This window comes from Girardinichthys multiradiatus, chromosome 5, assembly GCF_021462225.1.
Source record: "Girardinichthys multiradiatus isolate DD_20200921_A chromosome 5, DD_fGirMul_XY1, whole genome shotgun sequence".
NCBI lineage: Eukaryota > Metazoa > Chordata > Actinopteri > Cyprinodontiformes > Goodeidae > Girardinichthys > Girardinichthys multiradiatus.
In genome coordinates this window covers 14,726,381-14,742,653 of record NC_061798.1, presented here as the reverse complement: position 1 = coordinate 14,742,653, position 16,273 = coordinate 14,726,381, and the positions used below count along the sequence as shown (strand labels likewise).

Here is a 16,273-nt window from a genome sequence, read left to right as displayed (position 1 = left end):
TTAGAAATTTCAGCTCTTCTTTTACTTTCTTGTGTACTTACAAACAAAGAGAGAAAGCTGCCCAAATGTTTCTTAAGATCTATATATCCATAAAACTTTAATTTTCTCTTGCAGAGAGTATTCCATTCAAAAAGACAGGTTGCCACTCTGTCACCAGGTTCAAACAATAGAATGACTAAAAACCAAACATGGTTGCTTGTGGATGTTTTTTTATTATTGAAATATTGCTCTAGTCTTATGTACCAGGTTCACCTGAAAGCTTTTTTTTCTGAAAGACAAATAAATAAAAATGTGTAGCCCCATAGTAGTGATGTTCTGTCCCTCAACAAGCTCTGTATCCTGTTTTGTGCTTTACTTTCAGGGGGAGATTTTTCCGGGAGTCCATATTCCCACCCACAGTATTCCACGTACAATGAATCATGGAGATTTCCAAACCCTAGCCTATTAGGTTGGTATATCCCATATTTTTTTCTACAAATATGAATGAACGTATCAAATGTAATTTTAGAATTGAGGATTGAGGATAGCAGATTACAAAAAGAGTGGTTTATGATAGAATTGTGAGGAAGGATTTGTATTAATCAGAAAAGCTGCCACGAGGCTGTTGGTGACTCAGGCGTAGCTGCAGAGATCTGCAGCTCAGTTGGGGAAATTTATTAACACATGTCAAAAGAAGTTCCCTTTGCAGTTTGCAACCATGTAGGTGACAAAGCAAACATATGGAACAGGTTTCTTTGTTTGGATGGGACCAAAATAGAGCTATGTGTGATAGAAACATTTAAAAAAGGCATCAGCCTGGACACACCATCCACATAGTTAAGTATGGAGGTGGCAGCATCATGTTATGGGGATGCATTTATTTGACAGATGGTCAGAGTTAATGCAGGATGAATGTACAGTGCCTTGCGAAAGTACACGACCCCCTTGAACTTTTCAACCTTTTGCCACATTTCAGGCTTCAAACATAAAGATATAAAATTCTAATTTTTTGTGAAGAATCAACAACAAGTTGGACACAATCGTGAAGTGGAATGAAATTTATTGGATGTGTCAAACGTTTTTAACAAATAAAAAACTGAAAAGTGGAGCGTGCAATTTTATTCGGCCCCTTTACTTTCAGTGCAGCAAACTCACTCCAGAAGTTCAGTGAGGATCTCTGAATGATCCAATGTTGTCCCAAATGACTGATGATGATAAATAGAATCCACCTGTGTGTAATCAAGTCTCCGTATAAATGCACCTGCTCTGTGATAGTCTCAGGGTTCTGTTCAAAGCGCAGAGAGCATCATGAAGACCAAGGAACACACCAGACAGGTCTGAGATACTGTTGTGGAGAAGTTTAAAGCTGGATTTGGATACAAAAAGATTTCCCAAGCTTCCCCACTGTCAAACATAGTGGTGGCAGCATCATGGTTTGGGCCTGCTTTTCGTCAGCAGGGACAGGGAAGATGGTCAGAATTGATGGGAAGATGGATGGGGCCAAATACAGGACCATTCTGGAAGAAAACCTGTTGGAGTCTGCAAGAGACCTGAGACTGGGACGGAGATTTATCTTCCAACAAGACAATGATCCAAAACATAAAGCCAAATCTACAATGGAATGGTTCACAAATAAACGTATCCGGGTGTTGGAATGGCCAAGTCAAAGTCCAGACCTGAATCCAATCGAGAATCTGTGGAAAGAGCTGAAGACTGCTGTTCATGAACGCTCTCCATCCAACCTCACTGAGCTTGAGCTGTTTTGTAAGGAAGAATGGGCAAGAATTTCAGTCTCTCGATGTGCAAAACTGATAGAGATATACCCCAAGCGACTTGCAGCTGTAATTGCAGCAAAGGGTGGCGCTACAAAGTATTAACGCAAGGGGGCCGAATAATATTGCACGTCCCACTTTTCAGTTTTTATTTGTTAAAAAAGTTTGACACATCCAATAAATTTCATTCCACTTCACGATTGTGTCCCACTTGTTGTTGATTCTTCACAAAAAATTAGAATTTTATATCTTTATGTTTGAAGCCTGAAATGTGGCAAGAGGTTGAAAAGTTCAAGGGGGTCGAGTACTTTTGCAAGGCACTGTAGCTAAATACAGGACAGCCCTGAAGCGACAATGGCCATAAACTAACAACCAGAGCTACAAATGAACGACAGATGAAAGCTTAATCATGCATTAGAGGCAGTCAGGGGGTGGGGGTGATAATGTATCAGTGAGATGGGTCAGAAAGTGATAACAAGTAGTGTGCTTCCCACCATTTCCTTTCGTCTTATTAACTGTCAGTTTTCTTGCTTCCACCACCCCTGTCTACAGTGTTTCAGCAGGATTATGGGTCTCTCCTGGGGACGGAGATTGGCTGCTCATCCAGTCTCTTCACCAGTCAGGCAGGACAGATGCAAGGTAGGTGGAAAGAAAGAAAGAGAGAAAGAATCTACTTTTTGAGAACTTTATGATTCAGCACATTAGGAAACAGGTTAAAGAGAAAAGGGAGAAAATGTAGCTTTGGTTATATTTTGGATGAATGGATAGATAATGTAAAAACAAAATGCAGATGTGAATGCAAAGCTGAAGAACAGAAAGAAAGGACAAATAAGTAAAGAACTGACAGAAAATACGGAGAGCGGGTTTCTGAAGTCTTGAGTGAGACTAAAGAGTTTGTCAGTTCGACTTAATGCCTCACTTCTTCAAAGAGGCTCCCAAGATTACCTGGACTGTGGACAGACACAACCTGTCAGCACACAGCTGCTCTGATTGATGGAAGGGACAGAGACAGGTGTGTGTATAAAGGTGAGAGGGAGTGGGTGTCTGTGTGTGTGCTTGGGGCTACGGTATTGAATTGACCTCCTCCCTGGAGAGAGAATAGACTCAAGGGATCAGTAGTGGTAGAGCTGTGCTTGGCGCGTCAACTTCGACTGTCACTTGGACGGTGCGAGGAGTATCTGTGTGTGTGTGGGGGGTGAAATCGAAGAGCGAGACGCTGAAAGGGAAAGAGAGTCTAGCCCAATCTATTGGTTGTACGTGAAAGAGAGACTATTTTTTCTGCCATTAGCCTCATCAGCTCATGTCATCTCATCCCTGCCTTTCACTGCTCCGTTCCGCGGTGAAATATAATCTTAGCGGAAAATTGAAGCCCCTCATTTCACATTTACACAGTATTTAAAAAGAGAATTCAGATGTATTACAGACCAAGTCATATTTTTGTCATTTTCACCATCACTCCTATCTGTAATAGAAATGACTTTGTCCAGCATAATTACTGAGATTCATGAGCATGATGACATTGTGACCGAGGTCCGGAGGGGGGGGGGGGGGAGTTGAATTAGCCGCAGACAGTGAAAAAGGTTTGAGGGAATATAAAATTTATATCTTACTGTGAATAATGGAATAATTACCTTAATTATCACCGTATGTCAAAATTATTGTAATAGACATATAAAGGAATAAAACAATCACTATGTCTGCACTTACTTCTTCACTTAATGTGTCTCCTTATTTTCATCACTATTTACATTGTAGCTTCTCACAAAGACAACAAAACTATGAATGAACACACATGGAATTATAAGGTAAACAAAAAGTGTGAAATAACTCTGAACATTTTTATATTTTAGATTCTTCAAAATAGCCACCCTTTGCTTTGATTACTGCTTTGCTCTCTTAGCATTCTCTCCATGAGCTTCATGAGGTGGTCGCCTGAAATGGTTTTCCAAAGAGTCTTGGAAGAACTTCCTGGAGGTTCATTGAGAAACAGCCAAAGGCTAATATTTCAGTCGTCACAGCAAAGGACAACTACTATAAGGAATGTAAAATAAAAAACATATACATGTGGGATTTTTTTCCCAGCTGAAGAAATGTAAAATTAAAATTTGGATTTTTCTCAGATTGTCAGTGTGAGATTCTGCTGCTGCAATGAAACATTAATTTAATTTAAAAAATGTTTACAGATTTTTCCAGGAGTGGCAACATTTTTGGTCAGCAATATTTTTAGTTACATGCAGTTTTTGTTTGTGTTAGTAGATATCACTATATTGTCATAATATATATTCATTTATAATTCTCCCTAATTAATAATAATCATGAAAAAAATGTCTTACTAGAACAGCAAATCAGCATAAATTCATAGACAAAAATTATGTACACCCAACTTTAAATTCTGGGGTTTTAAATATTTTGTTTAATCAATAATGTCTTAATGGAATCTGTGGCAAAGACCAGACCAGTTATGCAATAAAAACCTTAAAACTGACACAGCCTGTGTTTTCTTTTTACTATAACTTTATTCACACAGCCAAAGTGATACATAGTATGCTGTAGGCTTATTTTGTATTATATAGATTTTTGTAAATTGCTGCCCCTGGCTCTGAGTCAAAAGGTCAATTAGTGCCCCCAATTTGAACACTCAATTTGCTACTTAATCTGGCCTCCATTCGTTTTATACCTGGATACCAACTTTTTGGTACCAGTGTACTCAACCATTTTGTATGAGTTTATTTCAACTGGTAGTCAGATATTGTGATGTATTATGGAGATAAATAATAATAAAGATTCTTACGTTTCACACATAATCTAATTTAATTGTATATATCTTAAACATCTGAAGATTGATTGTGGCTCTCATCTCTTTTTATGCTAAACAAATCGGGCATAAAATTAGAGAACTGAGTGATCTATTGCAGCTAGATAATGTTTATTGAAGGCACACAACTACATTTCCTTACAGCAGACTATTAGTAAATGATTGAAAATGAATTTAAATAATTAGTTGATGAGGTGGGTATGAAATGGAGCACAGCTGGTACAAAACCTCCTTCAAAAGACAGAAATTACCCAATTTGCAAAAAACCAAGATGGTAAATGGGGTAAATGGGGTAAATGAGCTGCATTCCTTGGTAATACATGCAAATTTACAATGAACAAACTGGTTAATCTGCATTACAAGGCAACACACTGTATATCGAATCATACAGATGCCAAGTCAAGTACATACATTCCAATTAATCACAGTTATGAAACAATGCAGTCAGATTCAGTTTATTTTTCAAATTAGTTCAAAGGTTTTCAAAGGAAACTCAGTTGATTGCATCGAGTCAGTGACATTCACTTCACCTGGATGAGCATGTAGCGATAGTGGACAGTCGCTTGAATTGTGTCATTGACTCTGCAGCAATCCCTCATACTGAGCATGCATCTAGCTACAGTGGAAAGGAAAACTCCCCTTTGACAGGAAGAAACCTCCAGCAGATCCAGGCTCAGTGTGAGCGGCCATCTGCTGTGACCGATGGCCACATTAATATGCTTTCAGTGCTAAGATGAGCTCTGAAACTTGACTGAAACTCTCCAAACAGGTCATTGCTGTGTAAATGCTCACACACTTGATTAGCAACTTTTTTCTCAAGAAATTTAGATAAGAAGGAAAGGATTTAGGTCTGTAATTTATTAAATAATCTCAAGCGAAGGTTTCTTTAGTAAAGGTTTAATTACATCTACCTTAAAAGCCTGTGGTACATATCCATTTACTAAGGATAGGTTAATCATACCTAAAATGGGGCTGGTAATCAGAGGGAACACTTCCTTAAATAATTTGGTTTGGATTGGGTCTAACATACAAGTTGAAGGTTTAGATGAAGCTAATATTTCTGATAACTCAGGAAGCTCCACAGGATCAAAACAGTCCAAACACAGATCAGGTTCTACAGTTATTTCCAATGTTGTCTCACTTGCTGAGGATGAAGTAATCATGTTTAGGAGAATGCCAATGATTATATTTTTAATAGAATCTATTTTACTTATAAAGAATCCCATAAAGTCATGACTGCTGAGAGCTGGGGGAATGGATGGCTCAACAGAGCTTTGTTTAGCAACTGTACTAAAAAGAAACCTAGGATTATTCTTGTTCTCTTCTATTAATGATGAGAAATAAGCTGTTCTGGCTTGGCGAAGTGTCTTTTTATACAACAGTAGACTATTTTTCCAGATTAAGTAGGAATCCTCTAGGTGTGTAGAGCGCCATTTTCTCTCCAATTTTCTAACATTGGGCTTTAAAATATGCAACTCTGAATTAAACCAGGAAGCCAGTCTCCCATGAATAATTACCTTCATTTTCAAGGGGGCTACATTTGAGTTTAAGAAAATACAACGCGAATTATGACAAACTTTGAATGAAATATTATATGATCTCTCTTTACATTTTGGGAAATTCATGTTTCAGACAGAAGAAAGAAATGTAATTGTCCATGTTTCTGTGCAGGTACACCGTATTACTACAGTGCAACGTCACGGGGGGCAGGCCCTGCTGCCACTGCAACAGCCTCTGCCTACGATCGCCATTGACCCCTCCAGAGAGAAGAGAAGGATGAAGAGCAGGAAGACAAGGGAGGAATAGATGGATAGCACCAGCACCGTTCAGTAAAAACCTGCTTGTTTGAGCAAGGACTGAAGCAAGAAGTTTTACAGATCTTTTGACGTCAGTGAAGTTTGATTTTTATTTGATTCCAAACACACACCTTGGCTTCGAAACAATACTATCTGGTTGTACATTATTGTACAAATGCAGAAACCATTTAAATTAAAGTAACATTTTTAGAAATTCGGACGCTCCTACAGTATGTACATTCTTATCTTTTTTAATTCATAAAACCCAAGAAGTCGAGCTAATTGTTTTGCTTAGAGACTGCTATATATTTAAACTAATCAGAGCAAAATCCCTTCTTAGACAGTACTTTTTATGACTTGACATCAACCAGTTTTCTATGCCATGCTGCAGTGGAGTGAAGACAATCCAATCCTCTTAAATCTGAATGACCAAAATCCCCCATGACATCATTTCATTTTCTGTGGCTTATATACTATTTTGTGTTGGTCTATCACATAAAACCCCCAAGAAAATACATTGAAATGTTTGGTTGTAATGTGAAAAACTGAAAATGTTCATGGGGTATTAATAGTTTGCAAGGCACTGTAAAGGCCAAGGAGACTGACATTTGTGTCCCAAAAAGAAGACACAATGTTGACCTCTAAGTATTTATTTCAGTTGGTATTTTTTAGCTTTGTGGCTGTAAGATTTAGTGACAAACTTGTCACATTTGCTGCCCGATTAGCTCATTATCGCCTATTATCACTGTTTAGTGGTGGGGTTTAATGAACACTCAGATTTCATGACTAGACATCAGTACGATTACCTAATAATAAAAACTGCATCCTCACAACATGGATATTATTAAGAGAACTGGCTGATCGATGCCAAAGATGGCAACCACTCACTTGATAGGAAATTGTTTGACTGGCAAGCCAAAAGCATTTCTTAGCCTTCCCACAGCCCATGCACAACAGCATTTTCTGACACCGGACATGCACACAGGTAAGAATCAAAATAAAACTTACTTGTGAATGCACTGCGGAGATCTTAATAGATTTAGAACTAAATGTTTTAATAACCTCAGACTTTGTTTTCCATTAATAATTTTCAAGGTTTTAACTAATGACCTAAAGGAGTTACGTTGGGAGATTTTTAGTTGCAATATTTCAGATAATCAGGTGAAAAAGTGACAAGTCTGAGTGTTCAGTTTCAGGCCATCTTAATTCCTCCATGCCGTCAGATCCATGCTTACATTTAAGTAGCGCAAATGCTATCAGAAAATATACAGTGCCATTCACAGATTTACTCTGGTTTTGCTGTATTGTCACACTTAAATGTGTTAGATCATGAAACAAATTTAAATCTCAGACAAAGATAACCTAAGTAAATTCAGGATGCAGTTTATGAATGACAGACTAATTTATTAAGGGAAAAAGGCTATCAAAAGCAACCCGGAAATATAATTGCTCCCCTTGTTAAATCATAAATTTATTGTGGTTTACCAAATTGTTTTTGGTTCAATTTAATTATCCAAACCCAGGCCTGATTAATGCCAGACCTGTAAAATCAAGAAATCACTTAAGAGGAACTTATCTGACAACATGAAGCAGGCAACACGCCTCAACGTAAAAAATATTAACAGATAAGAAACAAAGTTATCAGTCTGAAAACGGCTGCAAAATGATTTCTAAGGATTTTGGACTCTAGAGAACCCCAGTAGAAGCCATTATGCACAAATGTAGAAAACATCCAACACTTCTAAACCTTCGCAGTAGTGGACGGCCTTCTAGAATTATTCCCAAGTGCATCAATAACTAATCTACAAGGTCACGAAAGAAACCAGAACAATATCTGCAGACCTAGCTTGCCTCAGTGCCAGTGGCAAATCCCACTGCCGGCCAAAAAGAACCCAAACGTCTGTCAAACATTTTGATTTTTCCTGGGAATATCCTCGAAAAACATTCTCCGAACTGGCTTAACCAAAAGTGAAACTTATTGGAGTGGAAGTTGCGTAAGACTAACAGCGTTTCAGAAAAAAGAGCATCATACTGACAGTCAAACATGGTCTGGGGCTGTTTGGCTTCGGGAGAGGCCTAGTCAAAGTCTGTACTTAAATCTGATTGAGATGCAATGCTCAAGTTCTCTTTGACTTATATTAAAAATGGTTGATGATCTGAAACATTTAAGTATGACAAATTAGCAGATTAAGAAGAAGTCTGTAAAGTTACAAATAATCTTTCATGGTGCTCTACATGCCTTTCTAGTAAAGCACAACCTAAAATCTGAGCCCTCCACTCTATGAACTGTTCATACAAACCAAAATCTTTTCCACCTATTGTTGTCACTGTACAGTAAGGTGCTATCCTACCTCTCCAGCAAAGATTTTGTACTCCTGATCAATAGCTATTTATCATGGAGGAGACACAGAGTAATATATTCAGAGGTTTTTCTGCACTGCAATCCTGGATGAGAGGAAACACCTGTAAGGATTTATGATACTGTCATGTGCTAGAATAGTGATAATATGATGTGGATGACGATTCAGTGAATAATAAAATCTGGAAAACATTTAGGATAAGAAGAAGTCTTTGTTTATAAATGTGCTCAGATTGAGATGTAACTGTTTATGGTTTGTTGCCTGGTACCAGTCGACAGAGGTGCATCCCCTGAATGTTCAGACCAAGAACCAGGAACCAGTAGCACCCTTGTTTTCTCTTTCTTTGCTTTTTCCTGTGCTGTTGATTATTCCCCAAAGATGGCTACCCCTAGTGGATTGGGTGACAGAAGCACAAAGAGACTCGAATCACTGTTTTTAACAAGTTTTTCTCCTGTGTGACTGCGTATGGTTTTTGAGATATTTAAACAATTCCTTTAAAACATTGCTTTTATTAAAAAGGCACGTCAAAGTTTCCTCCTTTTCTTTCAGGCTGACTTTGTATTCTTCGCTACATCAGTTCTGCGTTGCGACAATTCTTGACACCAGGGTTGAGGCCTTACTCCTCATGTTTAGAATGGGGTAGACTTGCCCTCTGGTGTTGATCTGAAATCAGTGTGTTGTCCCTCACACACGTCAGACGGTCCAGTGTTGATTTGGTGAGAGGGCAACATTTTTCTTGTACACAAGATTTAAAGAAATCAGTAAAAGATAAAAAAAGAGAAGTCAATCAGAAGATTTTATTTATTCACATTTAAGTTTCAGAGTACAAACTTTTGTATGATAAAAATAGAGAGTTTTAAGACACATGCTGTGGTTTCAGCCATTATCTGTTTACACATCTTCGGTTTCGTTTTTTATCGTGGTTAGCTAACCATATTGCATCGTTGCTTCTGTGTCGTTTTAGGAAGCACCAAATCTGCAGTGGAAAAATAAATATAGGTTTATAAACCTACTATTACCATGATCATTTAAAAAATTGTAGTTTTTCTGTTGTCTTTGGACTTTTTATTTAAAATAGTTGATATAGAGTTGATCATTTTGCATCTGTAGACTTTAAAAGTTGTACATCTACATCTGATCTACTGGTGTGCACCTCAGCTATAGGTTTTCCCTTTTTCTGTCTTTTTCTCTGTTATTCTAACGCACTATTGAACCTGAACCGCACCAGCTGAAAACAAGGACAGTGCCTTTAGTTTTATATGTTGACATCCCCCTAAGTGATCGCAAGTTGCTAAAACCGGACATCTGTACTTGTAAATTCATACAAATCTCATTACAAACAGTAACTAGTGACATAAAGCTCCAACCTCAACACCTACAACTGATCTACCACTGTCAGAGAACTAGATGAATGAGATGAATGTGATTTTTCAGTCACAGACTTGCTAAACCTCAGTCTCTCTTCTTAACCTTAAAAATACATGGAAACCGATTATCATTTAATCTTCAGTATTTTAACTGATTTCATTTCATTTATGATTTAAGGTTTAGTTTTGGTTCCTTTGTCTGTTTCTAGCAAGCTGCAGAGATGTGCACCTTTGAGCACAAGAGGTAGCTCTTGTAACGTAGAGAAGAGAGTCAATGAATCATGAATCATGAATCAATGAATCATCTCCACTCTACTTAATGTCATTCTCTGCTCTAAAACATTCAGAGGTTGTCAAGATGGCACATAATGATCAAGTTTGATCTCTTTCAAATCGGCATGGTAGCAAAAGTAACTTCAAAGAGTAACAAGTGCAGTGAAAAGATTGCTCCCGTCCTGGCTTCACCTCCGAACAGCTTTTAGTTAACCTCAGGGACGAGCTGATGGCTCAGTTCAGAGCTTAACTTCATCAAATGGTGGCAAAATGAGACTAAATTCATTTAGCAGTGAAGGACCATTAACAACATTCTATTTCCTAAACCATCTTATTTGAAGGCCAGAGCCATTGGAACAACCTGCCTACTTGTACCTGCCGAATACCTGAAAATAAAAGGTTGGCTTCATATTGAGACCTTTCAATGCTTTTGTAGCCATATCAAGGAGTTGGTTATCAGAAAGGTAAAGGTTTACAACCTTAGCATAAAAATCCAATATCGTGTCTGTAAGTGTACAACAAGGTTATAACTGCTGCAACAAATTTTATTTGCACTTTGTTAGTTGGTATTTAATAAAGTCCATTACAAGTTACTCTACAGCATCTACTTGAGAGCATGTTCCTTCACAGTTTGAATGCATTAAATGCTGAAACATACCTTGATATCTACTTTCATTGCTATCAGTAATTAGCCTGCTCATTTACCACAACAGTTCATTTGGTTGTGACATTATTCTCAGATTCAAGTTCTGGGTTTAGAGGCAATCAGTTGGTGTCCTGAATGCACCAAAGCTTTCAAGGTATTGGGCTTACAGTTTCCCTCCAGATGAGTAGGTAGTGATTATGTTAGGAAGTGTAAGTGGTTTCTCACTTTTAGTCTTCTTCATCCGCTGAGTCTCCTGGGCTACCATTTGACTGAGAGTTTTATTATCATGCATATGCAGTGAGCGCACCGTGCTGGGCTGCACACAGTTGACTGGTCCAGTTAAAGAAATTTCTATCACATACGTCTAACAATCAAAGAGATGGTCGAGCAAATGGTGGACCATGACTTGCGCATCACACTTCAGAGCCGAATTGTCAGAAAAGCTTTAAAGAAGTCCACCTTTCATAGTCTTATATGGATATTATATATGACCAGTTAGCTTGATCAGCCCCAGCCTGACTAAACAGTCCGTAACACAAAAAGTTTATCTTTTAGTGATGAGTTAATGCACATTAGTAAGCATTATCAGGTTGTGGTAACAACAACAATCTTTAGTGGGAACGCTTTGACTGAGTGAAGAAGTCAAGGTTAGCAAGTAGGGTGTTTAAAAGTAGGTCAGAGGAAGCACACAGATGTAAACAGTTAGACATTGCATGTCTTCAAGAGAACAAGAGAGGCCAAGATTTTCAGAAGATACCAGGAAGGCTGAACATGTTACAGCCAACTTGCTCTGCTTTGTCCATATAAGCTTTCAGCAAACATGTTGGATCTGGAAATGTTGGTAGCCTTTTGGAAATATCTGAGTTAAAGAAAGCAGTCACATTCTCTAGCCCAGAAATAGCCCTGATACTGATGTTTTATTGATGCTAATTGGTATAGTAATCACTAATATATCATTTGCCTTTAAAACTAAATCTGTAAAACTGTGTGACCCTGACTCTGCTCCTTAAATAAATAAAGACCGCTCACAGCAGGAACATTAGAAAAACAATTTAAATGCTGTTCCTATATTTTCAGATATATCATTGCTTAAAAAGAAGCTTACATCAGCAGAAATTGGTATTAGCAAGTCATGGTTTCACAAAAACCGGCAATCTGAAATTGGTTACAAAACTCTGAATGATGCATCTATAATTAATTTTATTTGAATGTCGATGCCCTTCATTGGACTCCTAACAAAACACACACTGGGCTGTAGTGGACAAAAGCCAAATTAACTTAAGACAATTAGTTAAGGTTTAACTGCAAAGTAGCAAGTCAGCATCAAATTAGAGCTTCTTAGCTTCACATTACCAAATTCTGTCTTCTTAGAAAAAACAATTAAATGAACAAAACCTTATATATTCACCCCAGACTATGTTTGAATGGACATATTTATGTAATGTGTGTAAATTAAGGATAGATCATCCCAAATACTGTATAATATTGTTTAGCAGGAGAACAAATACTAACACTCTACAGGAACACAGAATTTAAACTTGATAAGAGCTATTAAACAGCATGTTTGTAACCATTTCCTTAAGGACAGGTTTTGGCAGGGATCTGCGATTGAAACGTTGACATTCCTGAAACCATCCTGAATGATCGTGATAAATAAACTAGATGACCAAATGTCAAAATGGACAAAATGGACACCACACAGGCAAAACAAATCAACCCCTTCTTTGCAGACACAAATCTAACCCAGACAACACATACACACATCTAACTGGTCATCTAAAATAATTCTCCTTGAGGAGGTAAATCCGGTCAGGCTTCTTCTATCCTCGTTCATGGAGCAGGAGCCTCAAACAGGCTAAACTTAGTACCGGTTATGCAGCCAAGAATCTGCTGGCAATGCATTAACAAGATTATTTGTTAACTATGCATCATAGTGAAACAGCCTCCTTTGCCGCTGCTTTGACCCAACTGGTTCACATGGGGAGAGAAAGGGTTGTCTCTAGCCAGCAGTGGTTTCGATTTGCAGCTGTGACATTGACTGGGAGACTTGTCATTGCGGGTGGTAGAGACTGTAAAAAGCATGCTGGGCAGAGGCCCCACACATACACACACACACACACACACACACACACACACACACACACACACATTCATATAGAAATATTAGTACAGACACACACTTGCTCCCTCCCTTTGTCCTCTGCAAAGTGGTGATCGCCCCTCCTCTCATGCCCCTGTGTTCCTTCCCTAGGGGAGCCCAAACCTGCTGTGCCATCAGAAGTTCGTCCCGTCCCCCTCCTCTTTCTCCGGCCCTAATCTTATCACATCTCATGCACTCATCTTCCTCACCTCACTTCTCAGTTGTCCTCCTGTAAGACTGCCACACCACTAGGATTAGGAATATTAGAACTGTTCTGTGACCTTTCTTAAACTGTTTTTCTTGTTCCAGTAGACAGCTCAGTTAATAATCTGTTATTCTGTCTTCTTTCTCTGACTGTTCACACAAATTTCTTAATCCCGGTATCCTGGACCGGGACAAAGAGATGTTTTTAGCCAAAGTGAAGTCAGATCAAGTTGAACATTTCAGCAACCATAAAAAATAGATAAAGAACATCAGATCTCATAATTTGGTTTTCTTCTTGCAGTGCTGTAAAACATTTGTCCTCTTACAGATTACTTCTGTTTCTGCTTTTCTTTACCCACTTGTGTTTCAGATCAAACAAGTTTTATTGTCAGAAAATGATAGCATTAGTTAACACAAAAAGTAATTTTCAGATAATGATTCCTCTTTTTAATGGAAAAAAAGCAATCCAAAGCAACCTGGCTCTGCACCCTAAACCTCAGAACTGATTTCACCATCCCTTTAAGGATTTGCAATACCTGGCACTGGGTCTTTTACATCGCTGTGGAGGAATTGTTGCCCACTCCTCTTTGCAGAATTGTTTTTTTTGGCGGGTTTTCCGCTATAAAAGCTATATTTATACTCATGCCACAGCATCTCAATTGGATTTAAGTCCAGAAACTTACTAGTGAAATTTATTTGCATAGAGGTATGATGGTTAGCTTGTTGAGATCTTTCAGCCTACTTCATGTTGTCTGTTGTGTTCTGTTTAAGCGCCTGAGTGTGGCTAGTAAAAGGAACCAAAAAAGGTGGCTAAAAACTCAAGACATAACAAAAACTGCTTTTCATTGTTATTCTTTGTCTGACATTAAAATTTCTTGAAACATTTAAGTGTGATGAAAAAGTAAAAACTATATAAATCTAGAAGGGGGTAAATACTTTTTTTTACAAATCTGTATGTGGGTAAAAAAAACAAAACAATTAAAAGTCAAATGCATGTTTTAGATCAAACAAAAAATACTTCTCAACCCTTTTACTTCTACAATTTAACCTTCTCTAAAATAGATCAAATCCATTATTTTGAACCCGGCTCCAAGTCAAATCAGAAGCAGAATAAATGCAAATCAGTTTTTTTTTATTTATTAGGATTTTCCACCAAGTGTGCACTGCTCGACTGTATCTCAGTATGACTCCGAAACCAGAAGGGAATTCAACATCACATCTTGACAGCAATTAGTGGCACAATCTGTTCCATGCTTGCGGATATAACTAGGCTTCGGACAGATCACATGCTGAAGCGTTACAATGTTCTCTACATCTTCATATTATTCAACTGTGGAAGAGAACTAATGCGCACGGATCAGCCGACAAAAATCCGACTTTAGCAGCTGTTTCAATCAAAAAAAGAGAAATAGATACATGAGTTCTCACCTTACTGTGGCCTTTTGTGTAACAATCTGGAGTTGTTTTAAAATTATGTTGATTCTGTGTGGACGTGAGTGTGTGTGTGTGTGTGTGTGTGCGTGTGTGTGTGTGTGTGTGTGTGTGTGTGTGTGTGTGTGTGTGTGTGTGTTTGTGTCCATGGCTTCCTATCTAGGCTGTTTAGGAGATATTTCTATTTGTGTTTTGGTAACAAAATGAAAAAAAAATGAACAAACAAGACAGAGGAAGACGGAAATACATTGTGATGCAAAGACAGAAGGAATAAATTTGGTTATAATATTTCAACCTGTTCTTTTCTTAAAAAAAAAAACAACTAAAAGAAAACATATCTGTCAACACTCACCAAAGCCTGCGATGCCTGTTTTAAATAATCGATTCTTGTACAAAACATATAAAAGGGCAGAAAAGACGTACAGATCCACAAAATGAAGTATTGCCTTTGATTATTCTGGAGGGGATGGTTTGAAAAAAAGTGAAATGCTTCTTTAAGAAAATGTGTATGTTTTTTATTCAATTTTCTAGTAGTTGCAAACAAATCTTGGTGTTTTTTCTCTTTGTGTGTCGTGCGTTGTCTTAATATTTGAATGTATTTTACTGCAGTGCGAATTTGCCAAAGATATCATGTCACTTGATTTCTCTTCAGCAACCCTCCTTTTGTTTTTGCTCCTGACAGGTAATTGGTTGTATCCCGAAAGGGAATAAATGGTGAATTTGATATAACGCTTATGTTTTCTGATTTTATGGTTATATTATGGTTATTAAATTTTATGGCTTTGATTTTTACTGTGAAATTTTGAATTGCAGTTTGCTTGAAGCATCTCTTCATACTCAGTCTGTGTACCTGTCCACCTGTCCACCTGAGTGACTGTTTGTTGGTGAATTATTCCATTTATGTATCAGTAATGTGAAACTGAGAAGTAACTATTTGTAAATATTTGCCATAATTTTATTGGTCCTTCAAAATAAAAATAATTTTTTGGAAGTTAAATGCTCTGACTGAGTTTTTAGCTGAACATTTAAATGTTTGATCAGTAGAAGCAAATTTGCTCTGGTTCTGTTCTGGGCAACCCAACAGTGCCACGCTGATCTCTCTTCCTCCTTTTTGTCACCTCACAAATCAGAGTGAGTTTAGCCTCCTGGTGCTGCAGTCTTGGCTGCTGGCCGAGTCTTTGAGAGGTGGTGTGTGTGTGTGTGTGTGTGTGTGTGTGTGTGTTTAGGAGGAGGAGAAAGTGGGAGAGGGGTGATAATAGGACACAAGCCACGACATGGCAACAACAAGCCGCACACACAGAAAACAGCACATCCCCAGCTTGAGACATATAGGCTCGGCTGTCCGCAGATTGGGTGCCTGCCCAGTTCACTGAAACAGAAACAACTCGTGTGTGTGTGTGTGTGTGGGTGTGTGTGTGTGTGTGTGTGTGTGACCTTATTTTGGTTCCTTGCCAACAAACGGATACCCTGTAAGAGTGTGGAAGAATGCA

At 38.1% G+C, this 16,273-nt stretch overlaps 1 protein-coding gene across 3 annotated transcripts in view; it reads left to right on the top strand.

The window, feature by feature from the left end:
- The window catches only part of pax5 (paired box 5), a 79,573-nt gene extending 63,799 nt beyond the window's left edge, over nucleotides 1-15,774 (top strand). For all 3 annotated transcript variants that reach the window (XM_047366740.1, XM_047366738.1, XM_047366739.1), the window contains exons 9-11: nucleotides 362-448; nucleotides 2,304-2,390; nucleotides 6,238-15,774. In XM_047366740.1, coding sequence (XP_047222696.1) covers nucleotides 362-448; nucleotides 2,304-2,390; nucleotides 6,238-6,320 — 257 coding nt within the window. In that variant the 3' untranslated portion in view covers nucleotides 6,321-15,774. The remainder of the gene's footprint in view (nucleotides 1-361; nucleotides 449-2,303; nucleotides 2,391-6,237) is intronic.
- The last annotated feature ends 499 nt before the right edge of the window (nucleotides 15,775-16,273 follow it).